The 22,166-nt window shown below is 44.2% G+C and overlaps 1 protein-coding gene across 5 annotated transcripts in view; it reads right to left on the bottom strand.

Annotated features, from left to right (window-relative positions):
• EMC2 (ER membrane protein complex subunit 2) overlaps positions 1-22,166 on the bottom strand; it is a 112,337-nt gene that overhangs the window by 26,077 nt on the left and 64,094 nt on the right. For 2 of the 5 annotated variants that reach the window (XM_064154157.1, XM_064154161.1), the window contains exons 1-5: positions 16,959-17,067; positions 10,304-10,417; positions 8,885-8,949; positions 4,874-4,959; positions 3,077-3,134 (exon numbers count right to left, since the gene is read on the bottom strand). In XM_064154157.1, coding sequence (XP_064010227.1) covers positions 3,077-3,134; positions 4,874-4,959; positions 8,885-8,949; positions 10,304-10,417; positions 16,959-17,043 — 408 coding nt within the window. In that variant the 5' untranslated portion in view covers positions 17,044-17,067. Of the gene's footprint in view, positions 1-3,076; positions 3,135-4,873; positions 4,960-8,884; positions 8,950-10,303; positions 10,418-16,833; positions 16,923-16,958; positions 17,068-22,166 lie in introns of those variants that run through there. The other 3 variants (XM_064154160.1, XM_064154158.1, XM_064154159.1) reach the window with 3 other exon arrangements.

The raw sequence follows: 22,166 nt of genomic DNA, 5'->3' as shown, positions 1-22,166 counted from the left end.
GTCAGTTAAAAGTTTGTTAGGTGTCTAAAATAAGTAAAAGAAAAAGAAAAGAAATTAAAAAGAAAAAAGAAAACCAAATAACTTAGGTTTCACTTCCAGCACTTGCCAAAACATTTAATGTGTATAAGCAACTCCATGTGTCAGCAAAGCAGAAGAAATTGCTATAAGGTAAGGTGAGTGCCAAGAGAACTCAGCAACAGTTCCTTTTTTTTTCAAATCTAGAACTATTTATTTTCCTACAACAACCACATGTGTGCATGGAAATAATTAACAGGTAAAAGACACAAAGAAATCTGCACAGGAGAATTTATCAGAACTTTCTATTTCACTTTCACTCTTCACATGCAAGGCTTAGCCAACCCATTTTTAAGTTATATAGCAAGGAGCATTTCTTTTGCATTTAGCCTTCAATGTCCCTGGAGGTGTTCAAGAAAAGCCTGGATGAGGCACTTAGTGCCATGGTCTGGTAGATGGGACAGGGCTGGGTGATAAGAATCATAGAATCAGCCAGGTTGGAAGAGACCTCCAAGATCATCCAGTCCTATTCAGTCAACCAGACCATGGCACTAAGTGCCCCATCCAGGCTTTGCTTGAACACCACCAGGGAGGTGCCTCCACCACCTCCCTGGGCAGCCTATTCCAATGCCAATCACTCTCTCTGCCAACAACTTCCTCCTCACATCCAGCCTAGACCTGCCCTGGCACAACTTCAGACTGTGTCCCCTTGTTCTGTTGCTGGTTGCCTGGCAGAAGAGACCAACCCCACCTGGCTACAACCTTCCTTCAGGTAGTTGTAGACAGCAATGAGGTCCCTCCCTGAGCCTCATCTTCTCCAGGCTAAACAACCCCACCTCATAGGTTGGACTGGATGATCTTGGAGGTCTCTTCCAACCTGGTTGATTCTATGATTCTAAGACTTAAGAGTCAAACAGAGGACGATTAATAGCAATGAACTGACTTTGCAACAGGTGGTATAAAAATGGGGACCTCTGCAGTTTCTTCACCTTTCTAGTTTTATCCTTGTAGAAAAAACAAAGAAAAGTGCATCAAAATGCATTCATTGCTATAAATTTCCCCAGGCTTTCATTTTGGCATCTAATAGCCGAAGGTGGCTTACATAACAAGTACTGAAAACAAGCTGAAGAGAAAAAGCACAGCCTGTGTCAGATTTAGTTTTATACAATTGGCAAGCTTTGTAGCATTTTGGATTCAAAAGGTTGTAAAATGTCCCAGACAATAGATCAAAATAACTGCTGTTAGAGCACTACCTGAGTATATTCAGAGCTGATCTTCAAGCAAGATTAAGCATTAGGAAGACAGAAGACACATGGCAGACACATTGGTCCTTGAAATACTAAGTATTCAGGGTCAATAGAAAAGATGAAGCAGCCAAGCTAAGGGCTACTAAGACTGCCAGAAAGGTTGCTAGTTATAATCCTTTCATCTGAACTCAGTGTTTAAGCAGGTGTTACAAGACAGAATGCTAGGATTGGAAGGGACCTCCAGAGATCATCAAGTCCAACCTCCCTGCAAAGCAGAACCACTTAGTGCAGGTTACACATAGAATCAACCAGGTTGGAAGAGACTCCCAAGATCATCCAGTCCAACCTAGCACCCAGCCAAGTTTTGAAGATCTCTAAAGCAGGAGGCTCCACAACATCTCTGGGCAGCCTGCTCCAGAGCTCTGTCATCCTCACAGTAAAGGAGGTTTTTCTCACGTTGAGATGGCACTTCCCGTGACTTAGTGTACGTCTATTGCCCCTCTCCTGACAGCCACCCTTCATATATATGTAGAGACTAGTAAGGTCCCCTTGCTCTGCCTTCTTTTCTCCAGACTAAACAGCCCCAGGTCTCTCATAAAAGAGATGCTCCTCTCCCTTAACCATCCTTTTAGCTCTCTCTTGAACTCCCTCAAACAAGTCCCTGTCCTTCTTGAATGGAGGGGCTCAGAACTGTACACAGTATTCCAGATGTGGTCTCACTAAGGTTGAGCAGAGGTGGAGAAGAACCTCCCTCAATCTTCTGGACACACTCTTTTTAATGCACCTGAGTATACTATGGGCCCTTTTGGCTAGCAGGGCACATGGCTGTCCTGTGGATAGAATCATAGAATCAGCCAGATTGGAAGAGACCTCCAAGATCATCCAGTCCAACCTAGCACCCAGCCCTGTCCAGTCATCTAGACCATGGCACTAAGTGCCTCATCCAGGTTTCTCTTGAACACCTCCAGGGATGGTGACTCCACCACCTCCCTGGGCAGCCCATTCCAATGCCAATCACTCTCTCTGCCAACAACTTCCTCCTAACATCCAGCCTAGACCTCCGCTGGCACAGCTTAAGACTGTGTTCCCTTGTTTTGTTGCTGGTTGCCTGGCAGAAGAGACCAACCCCACCTGGCTACAGCCTCCCTTCAGGGAGTTGTAGACAGCAATGAGGTCACCCCTGAGCCTCCTCTGCTGCAGGCTGCACACTCCCAGCTCCCCCAGCCTCTCCTCATAGGATTTGTGTTCCAGGCCCCTCACCAGCCTTGTTGTCCTTCTCTGGACACCTTCCATCACTTCAACATCTCTCTTGAATTGAGGAGCCCAGAACTGGACACAGCACTCAAGGTGTGGCCTGAGCAGTGCTGAGTACAGGGGAAGAAGAACCTCCCTCATCCTACTGGCCACACTGCTCCTGATGCAGGCCAGGATGCCATTGGCTCTCCTGCCCACCTGAGCACACTGCTGCCTCATCTTCAGCCTACTATCCACCAGTACCCCCAGGTCCCTTTCTTCCTGGCTGCTTTCCAGCCACTCTGTCCCCAGCCTGTAGTGCTGCTTGGGGTTGTTATGGCCAAAGTGCAGAACCCTGCACTTGGCCTTGTTAACTTTTTAATCAACCAGGACATCATACCTTCTCATCAGGAAACAAATCTCATCCGTTCTCACAAAGGTACCATAGGTTATTATACTAGGAAACCAAAGGAAACAAAGACAGCAATACAGACACAGGTTTGCCCACAGTGAAACCCACAAAACATTATCACAATTTCAAACACCAAACTATTGCAGTTCAGGAAAAGCTTTTAACTTACCGTATTAGTTGTATCTTCCTGTAAAATTCTATCATATAAATGGATGGCATCATCATACCTGTTCAAAGAAACCATTACCATTTATTTCTGCTGGGGCAGAACTCCTTTTTGGCTGTCCTTGTGACAGTCAATAACCCTCCTGTATTTTCTACACAGAATATATTTAAACAAATTCTATTTGTACAAAATTAGCTTAAGTGAATGTAGTAAATGTGAGGAGCAGCAGCTTCTTATGTCAAGATAAAAAAGACATGATAATTGCTTTCTGGAATACTGTTTCAGCAGCAATTTACACATTTTACACCTTACTCTCCTATTTGGATCCTCTTTTTCTGTACCTTATAGGTCTAATCATAGATTCATAGAATGGGTTGGATTGGAAAGGACCTTAGAGGTCAGCCAGTTCCAACCCCCCTGCCATGGGCAGGGAACTTTCAACCAGACCAGGTTGCTTAAGGCCTCAAATCCAGGATATTATCAGAGCATTAACAAATCCCTCACTGAGATAAGGAAGAAAACATTGGGAGTGAGAAGATGTTTAGGCTAAGATCAGCACATTTACATCATGATAATGGTTTTCACACTATTATATGGGGAAACACTCTCCAGGCACTTAAACTAATCAGGTCTGAATAATTCTTTGAAGATCTGCCTGGATGTCCAGGAGAGAAATGACCAAGACTGAATCCTTCTGCACCTCCCCACCTTGCTGACACCAATAACCTTGTCAGAATTGTGCAGAGCTGTGCCATGGGTAGCAGGAACAAGTGGTGACACCAACTTTCCATTTCACCTCTCCCAAGAAAAAGAAACCTCTAAATTTGAAAGGTCATCCAAAATAATTACTTTCCACTTCATTATTACAAAGATTAATGTAAGCTGCTTCTTCTATGATTTTATAAACTAGGAGGACTCACACAGGGTCAACTCCTAGACTACACTAGAAATCTTGAAAGATTTTTTTCCCCACCATCACTATATGATTAATTAATTCTGCTATTTGAAGTATGCTCAAAACAGGTTATTCCAGCTGCCAAAAAATTCTTTAAACCTTCTGGGAAACAGATCTCTGTGCAGCCAGCTGTGTACATGACCCAAACTGTACAAAACAATTAAATTCAAAACACATTTGACTGATAGTGTAACACAGCTTTTATGGTATCCTCAATTCAAGAGAGATGTTGAGGTGCTGGAAGGTGCCCAGAGAAGGGCAACAAAGCTGGTGAGAGGCCTGGAGCACAGCCCTGTGAGGAGAGGCTGAGGCAACTGGGGGTGTGCAGCCTGGTGAAGAGGAGGCTCAGGGCAGGCCTCATTGCTGTCTACAACTATCTGAATGGAGGCTGTAGCCAGGTGGGGCTTAGTCTCTTCTCCCAGACAACCAGCAATAGAAGAAGGGGACACAGTCTCAAGTTGTGCCAGGGGAGGTCTAGGCTGGATGTTAGGAGGAAGTTGTTGGCAGAGAGAGTGATTGGCATTGGAATGGGCTGCCCAGGGAGGTGGTGGAGTCACCATCCCTGGAGATGTTCAAGAAAAGCCTGGATGGGGCACTTAGTGCCATGGTCTGGTTGATTGGGCAGGGCTGGGTGCTAGGCTGGCCTGGATGATCATGGAGGTCTCTTCCAACTTGGTTGATTCTATGATTGTGCACTTAATTGTCTCCTATTAAGGAGCTGCCCAGCATTTTTACAGCACCTGAATTCCTTTGTAAGCAACAGCAAGCATGTTTCCAGACAGAAAAGATGCATTAAAAAAAAAAAAACACAAAACCAAAACACAAAATTACATCTCAGGTTTTACCTTTCCATAGCCTCAAATCTCATCCCAGTTAATCGTTTCACTCTGTGGCTCCCAGGAAACTGCCGTCTTAGTTCCTGAAGACAAAACTATACAGATAAAAGAAAAAGTAGTACTGTCAACATCATTATCTAAGTGGAAGCTGCAAGGGAAAAAAAGAGAAAGTCCTTGGCTGATCAACTCAACACTTCTAAGTACAAGAGAATATTAGGGAGGTTTGGAAAAAGCATTGAAATGCATTGATAAAGAAAACCTCAGAAAATGAAAGTCTATGAGAAGACTTATAACAAGAAATATGTTCCATGCAGGTCATCAGATGATCAGGCCTTCTTGGAAATAGTTATTTGTCTAGGAAATTAAAACTCACCTAGCAAAACAATTCTGCCACTATTAAAACTCAGAGTCTACTTAGTTACCCAAGACAGTAAAAAATCAGAAAATAAAGATGGTGAAGTACTTCTGTGCTGCTCCTTTAATAAATGGATACCTCACAGTGGAACAAACTATGCTATGTGTTTATTTTGAAAATAAAAATCCAAATCCAAAGAAAATGTTTGTCATTGGCTTGGGTTGAGCCTGCTGGCAGAAAAGGCAAAGCTTCTAACTCCTGAAATCAATGAGACACCTGGGCTGGATAAAAGAAATTCATCACAGGCAGATTTCCCTGGATTAGCAAAAAAAAAACCATGGAAAAAAAAAGGCTTGGTAAAGGGATTGAGTCACAACTTCCTCAAAGTAAACTAAGTCTAACAGTATCAAGAATGTGGCTAGATAGCACTGCAAAGTTTGGAGCTGACTCATTATGATGAGAGGCAGCACAGCCCCCAGGCTCTTGAAAATGGTTTGAATCACACAAAAGCCTCCCAGAGAACTCTTCTTTTGTAGCCATTTATTTATGGAACTCAGCATATGGACTTGTTCTTCAGGCCTGAGGTACTACCAGAAGCTTGCCCACATAATCTGTTGCATCTCATCACATCCACTGGTCAAAGGAAAAATATCAAAGCAAATCTGTTAAAATTAGCAGGTTCTCTCTTTGCTTCTGGAAATACACAGGTTGCTAGACCACAGCAAAGAGAAATATTCACATACTCATACAGAGAGATACAGAGAAAGAATAGAGGAAAAGTAATAGAGAATAGAGAAAAAGTTGATCAAGTAAGTATTGCTTAGCCTCAAGTAAGCACAGGAGACTTTCAAGATCATCTTAGAATCATAATAGAATCAGTCAGGGTTGGAAGGGACCACAAGGATCATCTAGTTCCAACCCCCCTGCCATGCCCAGGGACAGCCTACCCTAGAGCAGGCGGCCCACAGTTTCATCCAGCCTGGCCTTAAACACCTCCAGGAATGGGGCCTCAACCACCTGCCTGGGCAACCCATTCCAGCCTCTCAACACTCTCATATTCAACAACTTCCTCCTCATATCCAGGCTCAATCTCCCCACCTCCAGCTTTGCTCCATTCCCCCCAGTCCTCTCACTCCCTGAGAGCCTAAAAAGTCCCTCCCAAGATTTTTTGTAGGTCCCCTTCACATACTGAAAGGCCACAAGAAGGTCACCTCAGAGCCTCCTCTTCTCTTGGTTTCCAAAGCAACAAGATTTGAACAATGCAATTTCCCATAACGAGATTCAGGTTTAGTACAGAAACAATTTATTGGCACTTCATTTTTTTTTTAATAATTCCATTTTAAAGTTAGACTTTTAAAAGAACATTTGCAGACCTGTGGAAACCTGTGGTCCAGTGCATTGGGAATCCCAAAGGGCAGTGATTTTCAATATCAAACCATGCACTGTTTTTCTTCCCCAAAATTTGTAAATGTCAAATACGTGTCCAAAAATGTCACGAACACTAAACTCTATAAACTGCAGATGGACTTTTGCATCTGAAAAACACCACATCCACAGTATAAAAAAGGGTGATGAAGTATCACAGAATCAGAGAATCTACCAGGTTGGAAGAGACTTCCATGATCATCCAGTCCAACCTAGCACCCAGCCCTAGCCAGTCAACCAGGCCATGGCACTAAGTGCCTCAGCCAGGCTTTGCTTGAACACCTCCAGGGACAGTGACTCCACCACCTGCCTGAGCAGCCCATCCCAATGCCAATCACTCTCTCTGCTAACAACTTCCTCCTAACATCCAGCCTACACTTTCCCCAGCACAACTTGAGACTGTGTCCCCGTGTTCTGTTGCTGGTTGCCTGGCAGAAGAGGCCACCCCCTACCTGGCTACAATGTCCATCTGATAGAGTGTGATGGTTTGGGTGTTACCTGTCGTCCCCCCACTTTGGAAATCATCCAGACTAGACTCAGCCAGCTCTGGAAATTGAATGAAGCTTCTGTTTACAGCTTAGCTCAATATACAAGCAAATATTTACAGTATATGCAGTTATAGACAGAAATAGACAAGGTAAAAGGTAATACAGAAACACAACAGCCCTCCCAGAAACCTGAGTCCCCAGGAGGGACTCCCAACCGCTCCTTCACCTTCCCCCTGCCCCTCTCAACCTTATCCCAGTCCCAAGGAAGAATGGAGGTTTGGCCAGGGGGTTAGGAAGCAAAGTGGATTAGTCAAAGAAACAGCAGAGAGGGGTGAGGTTAGAGATGCAGCTCAGCCAGCTCCCCAGCAGAAGTAGTTGAGCGTGTTATCTATGTTTTGATTTTTGTTTTTGTACATCTCAGCAAGCCAATGAGTGAGGTAGATATCAGCCTTGTTTCCCTTCCACAGCCTACAATCTAGTTCTTCTACCAAAACATTCTAGCTAGGCTCAAACTAGCACATAGAGAACAAGGCACAGGAAGAGTCCAGAGACCTGGACTTCTGAAAAAATCTTTCTTTTCATCCAAAATAAGCTCAGGCTTGATGGCTTCCAGGGCACAAGGCCAGCTCTTGATTTTCCCCAATGTCTTCTGAAGGACAGATGAAAAGATTATTGAAATTCACCTGCAAAACACACCTGTCTTCTTTTCAGTTGCTGCTTTTAAAGGATTAGCTAAGCTTGGTTGGGTTTGTTGTTTGTTCTGGTGGGCTTTAATTTTCAATCTAGTAAACAGGTGTCACAATTCTTAAAAAATCTCATTTCATCTAAATTGTTGTTTCTACAATTCAAATAAGTTTGAATACAAATGGACATTTTGAATACAAATATCCATTAATGGTGTTTTTACCAAGAGTCACTGAATAATTTGGACTCCAAGGGATGTTTGGAGGCCACCTCCTCCAAATCCCCACTCAAAACTGAGCTAGTTTCCAAGTAGTGCAGGGCCAAATCTTAATACCTTTCTAAGCATCTCTAAGCTTTCCACAGCTTCTCTGTATCACCTGTCCTAAAGTGTTTACTAATCCCATTGCTAAAAACTTTATCATAGTGTCTACTCAGAATTTCCTTTTCCACAGTTAGTGTCTTGCATTTGTCTGGTGCTGCACATAGATCTCCATCTTCTTTACAAGTTCCCATCACTACATATTGAAACACAGTAATAAAATCCCTTCTTAGCTTTCTCAAGACTTAACAAACACAGATGTCTCAGCCTTTCCTTATACATTATGCAGCCCAGCTCCTTATTCTCTTTGAAGACATCCTCCAGTATGTCAATAACTTTTGGTGATGGTAGCCAACATGACCTAGAATATGATATGCACGACAGGACATTTACCTCAAAACATTAGGAAAACCCAGTATAATCTGAGAGCTTTTCAATAAACAAACACTGTCTGCACAATATGGTAACTTCAATATTATTCTTGACATTTAGCCCACACCAGAGCAGTTGTAAATATTTTCATGGCTGTTGGAAGAGGCATAATCTGTCTGAACAAGAGTTACACATTAGAGAAGTTGGGTGGAACTGGTTCCTTCCCAGCTGAGTGTTTCTCTATAGGTATTCTACAAGTTCAAGCTATGGAGTTCAGAATATTCCATAACTGCCCCACAAAAAATCCAAGGTCACCTGGAAGAAATACCCATGAAGAAAACTTAAGGTTTGTGAGAAAAGTCAACTTGAAGACTTACCATTGCCAAATCGTCTCGACTGCAGTCCAGGGCAGCAATCATCACCTGTTCATATATTATCCAAACTGGAAACAAGAGAGAATAATTACAGATAACTGAGGGTTTAAGATAATGGGAATCACTTACAATGCAAATAATCACAGAAGGGTTTAGATTGGAAAGTACCTCAAACATCATCTAGTTCTAACCCTCTGCCATAGGCAGGGACACTTCCTGCTAGAACAAGTTGCTCAAGATTTCATCCAGCTTGGCCTTGAACACCTTCAGTGAGGAAGCATCCACAGCCTCCCTAGGTAACCCTGTGCCAGTGTCTCACCACCCTCACTGGAAAGAGCTTCTTCCTAACATCTAGTTTAAATCTCCCCTCTGCCAGTTTAAACCCATTACTCCTCACCCTGTCATTACAAGACCTTACAAACAGTTCCTCCCCAGCCCTCCGGTAGCCCCTTTCAGACACTGTAAGGCCACTCCAAGGTCTCCTCAAAGCCTTCTCTTCTCCATGAACAGTACACAAAAATAATAAATAAATCAATGTATTTCCCCCCTTCTGTTCCTGTGGCTCACTACTGAAACTGATGGAAGTAATTAAAAGTTGCTTTTGGTAACAAAGTACCTTTTGACATCTTGGAAGGTAAAAAAGCTCTAATTCTTTGCTTTTCCTAACATTACTTCTTCAGCCTTTGACACAGATAATCATTAGGACTTGCTCTCTGATCAGACTTGCAGAAAGGCCACTTTGACAAGATGGAAAACAGATTCCACTTAACTCTTTCACTGCTTCACAATTCTTTTTCAGTAAGAAACATTATATCCAGCCTTCTGTCATCTGAAATTAGTATAAGGCATTTAAAATCTCCTAAAAGTAGTAATTTTATGAATGGAAATTCAGACTTACCTTCAACTATAACATCACAAATATAGTGTTATAATAGAAACACCCTTAGCATTAATGCCTGCAGTATGGATGACTTGATGAAAGAGTAGTTTTCTCTGTTACAAAAAGATACTTTTACATTTTTGCCACAGTGCTGAAGATCAGAATATGAATGAAATCACAGACAGATAGTTTCATGTGATGGTCTAACTGCTAATACAGCAAACTAAGAGTTCTAGTAGATCATTTTCCCATCTGTTTTCACTGCAACCCATAGTTGGGAAGGAAGGAAAATCTAGGAATTCTGGCAGCCTATTAGATTGGTTGTAGCACTTGGTGCCACGATTTAGTTGATTAAATAATGCTGGGTAATAGGTTCAATCTCAAAGGTCTGACTCTGATGCTGTGATTCTCATGCTGATTAAGAAAGTAATAGATCGGCAGCAGCAGATAGAGAAAGGCAACACATACATACAAAACAGATGCTGGAGAAAGCAAACAAAGTCAGACAAAAGGAGTTTCAAAAATAATGATTGTTTGCTTACTGTCATCTCCAAGTTTAGATGCATATTCATTAATTAACTCTTCTCCAACATCCACTATCTGTTCACTGTTTCGGTAGTTCTCTTCCCTCCATTTCCTCATTTTGTCACGCATATCTGGGGACAAAGGGGAGAGAAAACCATAATTGAGATTTCTAGATAGTAAGGGAACTCTAATTTTATTTCTGGAGATTGTGCATGTGAAGAATGGGTTCACAGAGCAACATATCTAAGAAAGTGACTTCTACTAATAAAATAACGCTAAGGGATAGGGTGCAGGAGATCTCTGAAACAGTATCGTACAAAGCATGTTCCTTGCATGTAACCTTGCACTCTTTCAGGATAGAAACATACACAGTAACAAAAACAGATCTTGTTATCCAAGAAACCTAAAAACTTAATGGATCTTACCCATGCTTTTGAAAAGAAGGATACAAAAGAGCTCTCTCCCAAGCAGTTTCACACTTCTATTTACTACTAATATTCAAACTGCATTTCTACTGCAGATGAATGAATTTGCTGTTGAGATAATAGAAATACTGAAAACTCAATCACTGCTCACATTTATCACTGTAAGCAGAATGCAGTCACTCCCAAGCTAAAAACATTAACATCTACATGCTCCATGCTTTTGAAAAGAAGGATACAGAAGAGCTCTCTCCCAAGTAGTTTCACACTTCTATTTACTCCTAATATTCAAACTGCATCTCTACTGCAGATGAAAGAATTTGCTGTTGAAATAATAGAAATAGTGAGAACTCAATCACTGCTCACATTTATCACTGTAAGCAAAATGCAGTGAACTCCCACGCTAAATCATAGAAATCACAGAATTAACCAGGTTGGAAGAGACCTCCAAGATCATTCAGGCCAATCTAGCACCCAGCCCTAGCCAGTCAACTGGACCATAGCACCAAGTGCCTCATCCAGGCTTTGCTTGAACACCTACAGGGACGGTGCCTCCACTACCTCCCTGGGCAGCCCATTCCAATGCCAGTCACTCTCTCTGCCAACAACTTCCTCCTAACATCCAGCCTAGACCTCCCCTGGCACAACTTGAAAACACCTTAAAAACATCTACATGATCCTACAGAATGGAACCATGAGAAAGGCAGATGAGGAAGGTCTTCTATACCAGGGAAATGCCCAAAGGCATAAAACTCATCACTATCAAGGGAGGACAGAAAGGAACACTTCTTTTAGCATTAGGGAGTTTGTTTCAAATGTGCATTCACTGTGGATCAGATCTCCAAGAGAACAGCCACATTGATGAAGTCAGCTAGAGAGCACTGCCTAGCCTAGGTTTTATTTATCCTTTGGATCAGGAAACTAAGACTGTGATTTTAAGTCATAGAATCATAGAATGGTTTAGGTTGGAAGGGACCTCAAAGATCATCCAGCTCCAATCCCCCACCCTAGACAGGGACATCCCCCACTAGAGCAGGTTGCTCAAGGCCTCATCCACCCTGGCCTTAAACATCTCCAGGGAGGAAGCACCCACAACTTCCCTGGGCAACCCATTCCAGGGTCTCACCACCCTCACTGGAAATAACTTCCTCCTAACATCTAGTCTAAATCTCCCCTCTTCCAGTTTAAACCCATTACCCCTCATTCTGTCATTACAAGACCCATGCACATGTATGTTGACATCCATGTAGATGTCAAAGAACCATAGAATCAGTCAGGGATGAAAGGGACCATAAGGATCATCTAGTTCCAAGCTCCCTGCCATGGGCAGGGACACCCTACCCTAGATCAGACTGGCCAGAGATTGTTCCATATATAAGAACAGATGTTGAAGAGATGTAAGGAAAATAGTTTTCATGAATAGATAGAAGGTACCACAGCAACTGTTGCAAATATTTTGTTTTAATTAATGATACAACAGTTAGAAAAACAAACACCAGGCAGGAATTAAACACTGTCAGTTTTTCTTGCACTTCAGAACACATAGTTAATATAACTGACAATAAAAAAATCGAGCACTGAACCTTCTTCCATCTACCTGAAGTGATCCCAGACCACTCATAAGGCTGTTATTATGTTACATTTTGCATTTTGAAATTGAACCAAAACCACCACTGGGTTACATTTCATATGCTTGGGTAAAGTTAAATGTTTCTGGACACATGATGGTCCCTGGAAATTCAAAGCTGGACAGCAAGAATGTGAGAGAACACAAACATTCACAAAAGCTGACAAGCTAAATGCATAAAAGACAAATAAGCTGTCTGATTTCTGCCCACTCGTTTACTTGGAAATTATCATTGCCTCCATTCCATTGTGATTCCAAATGCTGCAGTGTCTGAATTTTGTGTGAACAGAAGACACATCTACCATTCATCACCCAAGGATAGCATTGACAGTGATGAAAACAAAACTGCAGGACAGAGATTAGTGCATCAAGTGATGACCTACAAACAAAGTAAAGACCCCCAATGTTCTCATTAATGTAAATCTATTGGGAGGGTCCTTCACTTTAGAAATAGTGACTTGTAAGCAAAAGGTAGAAGCATGAAAACACAAAAAACCTGCAGTAAAACACAAGGCTTTTAACAACATTTTCCAACTGAATGTACTTTTTACTGACGTAGTTATTCAAAAGGTCAGCTGATAGGAATTCAAGCTTTTGCTTACAGCACATAATCCAAGGTTGGGCAGCAGCAATCAAGGATCTTAGAAGAAAAAAAATTGTTCAAGGAGCCTAGGTTTAACTACAGTTAATTCTGTCACCTACATAGGCTGGTCCTGAGCAACTTATATATTTGGTTTAGGTTCTCTTAAACTTGCAAGCTTTGCACAAATGAATCAAAGCATTACAAGTTCAAAGGAGATGATGCACTTGCCACAAGATTTGCTATTCACTAATAATGCATGAGCTGTGTCTCTACAGCAGGCCAGAAGAAATAACCTGTTCTATTTTTGTGACTGTTAAAGCATCATTTCATTTGGCCTGAGCAATTAGACATGAAACAACCCTCCTATAGTGACTTACAGTTCAATTGTTTCATTGAATCACAGTTTTCAAGTCCTCAGTACATGAAAGCACATGATGAAATGAAGTTGTGTATGCAGAGGCAAGCACTGCATACTCCAAACGTTAACCCTGAGATGCAACAACTGCTACCAGCAGGAACTCAGGCAGGGATCCCATAACCATTACATTTCCAGAACTCATGTGCATATTGCCCTTCTGTTACAGACATCAAGCCTTCCATTACGCCTCAGCTCCATCCACTCTCATGTTACAAAATACCAATCAAATCCAAGAACTCACAAAACCACCATTTCAATAAGCTTACCTAAACACACAGGGTGTGCATTACTGGCCTGACTAGTTCTTCACAGGTTCAGCCACAAGCAAAAGGAGCTCAGCTGGGCCCTGCAGATGCTGCCTTTAACCTAATAATGCAGCTCTCAAAGTAGCCTCTATGAAAATCCCACCTCTGCTTGCTTTATCCTTATAAATTCACATAGAAAAACCAGAGTAAAGTGATCTGTCCCCTTTGATTACAACTGAAAATCAGGAATACCTAAAAGCAAACAAACACAGCAGGCAACACAACAAAAACGTCTCAGCAAACACTTAACTGCATGCAGATCGTGGCATAGATGAAACCTTAGATGGTTTTCTATTTGAGAGTTTTCATACGAACTAAATATTACTCCACCTTCTAAGTCATAGGAAGGAAGAGATTTGTCATCTGAAGTGGAGATTTATGACTAGAGACATCAAAGGTACAAGTGCTCAGATTTTAAGTTTGTTTGGGACTTTCTCCTTGTTACAGATTGTGTTTTAGAAGAAAACAGCCTCACATACACAGACAGTTACATTTAATCTTATAAAGCTTTTCCTGGCATTTAAAAATTACCCCAAAATTCTCACATGAACATGTAACAAAGACTTTTACTGTGTCACTATTTAAGTAGCACAATTTTTAATATAAAAAACCCATTAATACTAACTTCATGTTCCAGGAAACTTGAATAGTTTAACTGACAGACAGCCACCCCAAGCTATTAAAAATCTTCAAAAAATATTCTCTCCACTGCTTTTGAATTTATATTAAAAGACTCCTAGTTCAGAAAATATTCTATCCCTTTCTCATTTTGGTTTTGGTATCTAGTGAAGAAGAAATCTGGACTGAAAGAAGTTGCTGCAACAGTATTCAAAGATCTCCAGAAAGACACACAGTCTATCACCATCTGAAAGTCTCTCCTTCATTTCAGTTGGGTTTGAGGTGTTACATTCCTGAGATGATGGTTCAAGTTCTTTGCCAGAGACTAGGTCACAATACTGCTGGGAATAACCCATCCATGAAAAGATTCATGGCACCAGGAATCTGTTAAAATACACACTGAGAAGAGACAAAAGCCTTCTCTGCATTCTCTGTTGTGGGACTCCACTTTCACTTCACTTTTTATCTCTGTAATATATGTATGCACTTTTTCAAAGGCAAGCACAGACAGCTCTTCATACCCAGGCAGATCTTGCCCTGCACTTCAATTCTTTCACTTGGATGTAAACTGGAAGATACCAATGGGGAAGTTAGTATGATAAAACCACCCAGCTGGTCCTCAAAACTTTTTCATCCAACATACCCCCATGCAAAACCATGCACCTATAGCACAGTGCCACAGATGACAATTCAAACTCTTGGACACAGAACATGGAGGTTATTTCTAAGAGCAGGATGCTCACTTCAGTAAGAATTAGCCAAATCCAAAAGCAGCAAGCTTGAGCATCACACACCTGGCCATGAGGACAAAAACAGCAACTCTGCAATACTCTCAACCAAACTAAGGCTAAATGTACAGAAATATATCCACAGCACACATTACCTACCCTGTGAGCCTGAGAACAGGAGCAACAAATCTCTAAATCTCTGTGCTTTGTAACTACCCATGTTCAAGCAAAACAATAATCAATAATCAAATAATCAAATAACCAATCTCTCCTCAGGGAATTTATTCTATGGTTCCATTACTTTTCCACAGATTTAGCACTAAATAAGCAAAATCAAAACCAAAGAATCATAGAATCAAGAAGGTTGGAAGAGACCTCCAAGATCATCCAGTCATCCAGCCCTGTCCAGTCAATGAGACCATGGCACTAAGTGCCTCAGCCAGGCTTTATCTGAACACCTCCAGGAACAGCAACTTCACCACCTCCCTGGGCAGCCCATTCCAATGCCAATCACTCTCTCTGCCAACAGCTTCCTCCTAACATCCAGCCTAGACCTGCCCTGGCACAACTTGAGACTATGTCCCCTTGTTCTGTTGCTGTTTGCCTGGCAGAAGAGACCAACCCCCACCTGGCTACAGCCTCCCTTCAGGTAGAATCATAGAATCAACCAGGTTGGAAGAGACCTCCAAGCTCAGCCAGGCCAACCTAGCACCCAGCCCTAGCCAATCAACCAGACCATGGCACTAAGTGCCTCAGCCAGGCTTTGCTTGAACACCTCTAGGGACGGTGACTCCACCACCTCCCTGGGCAGCCCATTCCAATGCCAATCACTCTCTCTGACAACAACTTCCTCCTAACATCCAGCCTAGACCTCCCCTGCCACAACTTGAGACTGTGTCCCCTTGGTCTGTTGCTGCTTGCCTGGCAGAAGAGCCCAACCCCACCTGGCTACAATGTCTCTTCAGGTAGTTGAAGGCAGCAATGAGCTCTGCCCTGAGCCTCCTCTTCTCCAGGCTAAACAACCCCAGCTCCAGCAAAGAGGTAATTAAAAAAAAAAAGACCTAACAGCTTATAACGTTTGTAACTTATAGGACCACCTAGCTAAGGGCTCTCCCTTTATGCCAAAACTATGGAAGAGCATTAATTCATCCCTGCTAGGAGACTGCAATGGCCTTGAGTGCTGTAGGAAGGTGAGTCCATACTGCTTATGAGAGCAGAACCATTGCTAACGTCAGGTGAACCTCCAAACGTACTGCTGCATGAAAAAGGAAATCATGATCAGATGTGAAAGCTACAACGACCTGGGAAGCAGGACTTTCCAACCCTTGTCATGTCACTTTGGAGGCTCTGGGAGGTCCTCCAGAAACGCTTAAAGCTTTTTGTGGTCATTTTCAGGTGCTCCAAACGGCGAGCTATGAACCAAACCAGAGGCCGTTCACTCGTGTATGCTCTGTTACTGGTACTTCTGAGGGACAGAGGAGCAGGAGCGGGACGGCCGCCAGGGTCCTCTCAGGAAACGGAGGTCCCTCTCCACACAGCGGCGGCAGCGGCTGGCGAGCCCCAACTCGCACCGGCGCTTGGGCGCTGCTCCTCCGCGGAGAATCTGGCCCTGCCGCTCACCGCAGCCTGGCACCGCTCTCTCTCTTACTCCCCGGGCACCACCCGCCGTGCAAGCCGGAGCACCTGTGGTCACTGCGGAGCTGAGCACAGGTCCCCGACTCCGCATCTCCAGCAACGCTGCCCCACCTGTGCCGGCCGCCTCCCCACCGCCCGCGGAGCCCAGCAGCGGCCAGAACCGCCGCCCGCACACCCCAACTCTGCTGCACAGCCAGCTGTGCCTGCGTACCGCCACCGCCCAGCGCCGGCCTGCCCCGGGCCCGCCATGCGGCGTGCTCAGGAGGCACCGTGCAGCCGGGGGCACGGCGGCTCCCAGCCTGCGGCCAGGGTCGGTGGGCCTGGCCGCGCCGTTACCTTCCCAAGTCACGTCGTACATGTCCGACACCTTCGCCATCTTGGCGCGCCCGCGTGACGCCGCCGTGACGGTGCCGGCCCTCATTGGCGGCAGGGCGGAGGGCGGGCGGTGGCCCCGGGCGGTGGCCCCGGGCGGCGCAGCGCCCAGCGGCTCCCGCCTGACGCCCGGCGCGGCCGGGCCCGGCGAGCCCGCAGCGGTGACGCCGGCCTCGTCGTCAGGCGCCTGCTGCGCTCTGCCTCGTAGGCAGGGCCGGCAGGGAACGGCCTGAGTCCGCCGGACTCGAGTCCCCGAAGAAGCGGAGCTGGCGGCGAGGTAGAAGTTGGCACTTTGCCTGTTGCGGCTTTGCGGCCAGAGCGCAGCGACCGAGGCAGAGGTGCGATGCCTTCCCCGTAGCACGCTGCCTGACCGCGGCCATAGAGGCCTGCCTTAGCTGAAGTGAGACGAGCAAAGCCTAAATCAGAGCTGACACTAACGGCTGCGGGTTAAGTTCTCTTACTTTATCATCCACACGGACAGGACGCACCCAGGTTGCGTGCTGCAGAGGTTTACAGCTTGTACGCACGCTGCAGGCAGCGGCTGCTTTGGTTGGTTAGTTTGTGGACAGACGGTGGCCCGGGGCTGCTGGTGGCAGGAGCGGACCAGCAAGGCCGAAACTCGCTGTTTCTACTTGCTCCACACACGCCATGTGCAGTAAACCACCGGAGGGACGACTTGCTGACAATGAGCTGGAGAAGCCTGGGGGACTGTGTGCAGTTCTGGAGCCCCCAACACAAGAAGGACACGGAACTGTTAGAACAAGTCCAGAGGAGGCCACGAAGGTGCTCAGAGGGCTGCAGCAGCTCTGCTGTGAGGACAGGCTATGAGTGTTGGGGCTCTGCAGCCTGCAGAAGAGAAAGCTTTGAGGAGATCTTGAAGTGGCCTTCCAGTATCTGAAAGGGACCTACAGGAAGGCTGGAGAGAGACTATTAACAAGGTCTGGTAATGACAGGACAAGGGTAATGGATTTAAACTTGAAGAGGGGAGATTTAAACCATACTTTAGGAAGTTCTTTTGCAGTGAGGGTGGTGAGACACTGGCACAGGTTGCCCAGGGAGGTTGTGGCTGCTCCCTCCCTGGAGGTGCTCAAGGCCACTTTGGATGAAGCCTGGAGCAACCTGTTCTAGTGAGAGGTGTCCCTGCCTATGGCAGGAGCTTGGAAGTAGATGATCCTTGAGGTTCCTTCCATCCTAAACCATTCTATGACCAGTCACAGAGAGAAAGGGTTTCTTAGTAAAGAAAGCACTCAATTTCAGTGCTGTGTAGTTTTTCTATGCTGTGTAGTTAAGAAAAAGTTATCCCTGATGAAAATGTTAAACTGTTTTTCAGAAAACACCACCAAGCACACACATGTTAGACAGCCACCTCTGCAAGATCCCTTCAGGAAAAAGCCTCAGACTCCATACTCAAAATTAATCTTCTAGCTCCATCAACAAACATGCCCTAGTGTCGAGAAAACTCTTTGTTACTCATTGTGTTGCTTCCTCTGAATTAGAATAAGCTACTCATTCCTAATAACAGTTTGCAGTGTAATAACATGTAGTGACTTTGACAGATAAAGGCCTCAGAAGGAGTTCAAGTAGTGATCTACAAACACCATTTTTGCCTATTTTTTTCCCTTTGAAAGTGGTTTGCTTTTCTAAGTCACTGTGTTGTTTACACCTTGCTCAGTACAGCTGTACTGCCAGCTGATTTTACAATGATAGTGCCTTTGTTGTCTGAATGCTTTCAATTATTCTTTCTCATTGTATTCCTATGAGTAGAGGAGTTTTACTCTTGGTTTACAAGTAAAGGAATGAATGCAGAATGGTTATGTACCAGATCCATAAAGAATTCAGCATGCACCTGCTCTGCATCTTAGAGGCTAACACTGAAATAGCTGTGGTGAGAAATCAGCTTGCAAAGTTCAGGGCTGCTGCGTTGCTGTAATGCCTAAAGTGAGATGCAGGCAGAACATTTCAGCATATAAATCCAAACTTTTGATCCTCTTAAAAGTCACCTAATGCTGAAGGAACTGGAATTTGAAAGATTTGGTTTTGAGAAGTGTTTAGGAGGAATTTGGACCTTCAGTTCCCCAGAGATTTAGCTCTGTGCTTCTGCACTTACACTCAAATTTCTGTACTGGCCAGAGGCAGGTGCTGGTACCTCACAGGCACTTGATCCAGTTACTGCTCGCAGTGATATGCTCCCAGTGATAACTGATCCCTCTCACAGTTAGATGTAGACAGCTCCCCAGTCGTGCTGGATTGCTTCCCAAGAGGTGCAGCCCTCTACCTGCATGGTAAGAGGAGAGTGGATTCTTAAGTTATGCATTGTAATTGTTACCTGCTGCAGTCTTTGGATGTAGTCTTCAACAACTTGCCTAAAATCACAGAATGCTGTGTTCTGCCAAGCTCAAAAATAACCCTTCCACTGCATTCCTCTGCTAATAATGTGGAGGAAAAAACCATCCACGCTCACCAAGAGACAGGAATTATTGTTACAATATCCCATTATGCCAGCTACTGTTATAGTTGGAAACAGAAGTGTATTAGGTATTCAGCTATTTCTTCTTGGAAAATTAAACAGTGGATTTGAATGCCAAGGAGCTCCATCATTTAAAGTGTTTTGCTAATAAGACTTTAAATGCTCTAAAACAGCAATTGTCATGTGAAATCTCTTTTCTGGAGATTCATCTTCTACTCTTGTGCCACTTCTACAGGAGCTGACCAGAAAGGTTGAGATCCAAATCTCACATAATAATGGTAAATGCTTTGAAGTGCTTTGAAGAGACTGCTTAAAAGTGCAGAAAATACAATATAGGCTTTTCTCTTTTTTTGGGGGGAGCTAGTTCTACCTACTACCAAATGACCATGGAAAAACAGAAGTAATTAACAACCATCCTCTTTTTTTTTTCTTGGCTTCCTATTGTAAAAGCTTTCTCTTTTATTATGAAACTCAGCAGTTAGTTGGATAATAGTTCAGTCAGAGCTATGGTACAGAGAAGTGATACCGACCAAGGAGGAAGAGCACAGTAGTTTAATTTACAGCTTACCTGTATTGCCAGACTTAAACACTGGAACATGTGTGGCAAAGTAGTAACATTTTGAATTTCTAATCCAGCATTAGTATTTACAGTCAGGTTGAAATCAATTCCCTCTTTCAGATTTCTAAACTAAAGAATGAAAGGAGACCGTAGTTAGGAGACCTTTGTCCTTCAGCTATAAATCTTCCAGGCTATTGACACTCACAGATGGAAAACACACCAGAATTACATCATTCAGTATGTCATGAGCAAAGATGAAGAGGAGACACTCAGAAAGCTGGGGGAAACAAGAAATCAACTTAATGAATTGACAGCATTAATAATCCTCAGGGTAGTCCAACAGCACTTCCTCCATGCCTTAATACTCTAAACTGTATCTCAAGAGCCTCCTGAGACTGATTTTAAAATGGCAGAGACTTGAACAAACACCACAGATCCATATTTCTGAGCTCATATAAGGTGGTATGGGCTTCAGTTTCAGCATTTACTACCTGAATATGTGCAAGCTTAAAACTGCTGCCCCAAAGACAGCTGTCACTTGCTTAATCGAGAACTTTCATGCAGTCTTAACTAGATCCTGTGGGAAATAAATCAATATAAGAACACATAATAATAATAATATCTTGGAGGAGGTTAACATTGGTTCTGGAAGCTGTTATTTTCTATAGCTAAAGAAAACACATTTGCAGTAAGGAGCAGTCTTTGCAAGGGGCAGGTGAGGAGCTAAGGAGGGGGCCACAGTCTGAGGCACAGCCCAGACTTCTCCACCTGCCTGCTGGCCTCCTGCTCCTGAAGGATGTCATGAATGGGGCTAGCCCTGCTGCCTCAAGCCCCCTCTTACAGCAGTGACATGCATGGAAGAGAACAAAGTGTGCAAATTACCAGCTGATGAAATGCCACAGCTCTCATCTCTTTCCTCTCCCACTCCCCAGGCAGCAGGAATGCATCACTCTGCTTTAGCAGACCCACAGGGCTTAGCAGTCTTACGCTTGCCCCCAACATGCAGCAGTACCCCTGGAAGAGCAGAAGTAAATGTCTTGCCCACATGCCTGATGCAACAACTACTTCTGTCTTGCACAAGAAATGAGGGCAAGAGGCAGTGGGACCATAATGAGTCCCTCTTCCAGGGCAGCAGATGTGCCAGCAACTCTGAAATGTTGGCTGTAGGGGAAATAGATGGGGAAGAGCCAGAGAGGGATTTGCTGCTAAGCAGGTCCCATGGACTTCCTTCAAGGGTGATGTGGGACGCTTCAGGCAAGCTCTGTGCCTGTAAGCCTGCAGCCAAGAGGGCTCAGATGTTCCCTGGTGTGCTCACCTCTCCAGCTCCCAGCCCAGTTACTCATCTCTTCATAGCTGCAGCACTGTGTCATATACCTTTGGGGTCTTTTTTGACTGACTTGAAATAAATTGTACTGAAGTAAAGGGAATTACAGCACTCTCCCTGGGCTGAAGTGTGCTTGCAGAATGTTTTTTTAACACCCTCCCAACATCCTGACCACTTAAAAACCTTCTCATTTCTGAGCCATGTGTCTGTCCCACAAAGAAGAATTCTGTGTTTTCCTCTAGTCCTTATTTATTAACTGTGTTCCTTTTCCCAAGTTCTCCCCTTAAGTTCAGCTATGTGTCATTATTTTTGTGAAGTTTCTGAGATGATTTTGTCAGGACAATCACTGGATTTGGAAAGGAACTAATATCTTTGCAGGGCAGCATGTTTTATCTCTTCATACAGTGATTTGTGTTTCATAGAATCATAGAATCAACCAGGTTGGAAGAGAGCTCCAAGATCATCCAGGCCAACCTAGCACCCAGCCCTAGACAATCAACCAGACCATAGCACTAAGTGCCTCATCCAGGCTTTGCTTGAACACCTCCAGGGACAGCAACTCCACCACCTCCCTGGGCAGCCCATTCTAATGCCAATCACTCTCTCTGTGAAGAGCCTCCTCCTAACATCCAGCTAATACCTCCCCCACTACAACTTGAGACTGTGTCCCCTTGTTCTGGTGCTGGGTGCCTGGGAGAAGAGACCAACCCCACCTGGCTACAGCCTCCCTTCAGGTAGTTGTAGACAGCAATGAGCTCTGCCCTGAGCCTCCTCTTTTGCAGGCTGCACACCCCCAGCTCCCTCAGCCTCTCCTCATAGGGT

The sequence above is a fragment of the Pogoniulus pusillus genome, chromosome 14 (assembly GCF_015220805.1).
Source record: "Pogoniulus pusillus isolate bPogPus1 chromosome 14, bPogPus1.pri, whole genome shotgun sequence".
Classification (NCBI taxonomy): domain Eukaryota; kingdom Metazoa; phylum Chordata; class Aves; order Piciformes; family Lybiidae; genus Pogoniulus; species Pogoniulus pusillus.
Note: the sequence above shows the minus strand (reverse complement) of the source record. Positions and strands in the feature narration are given on the sequence as shown.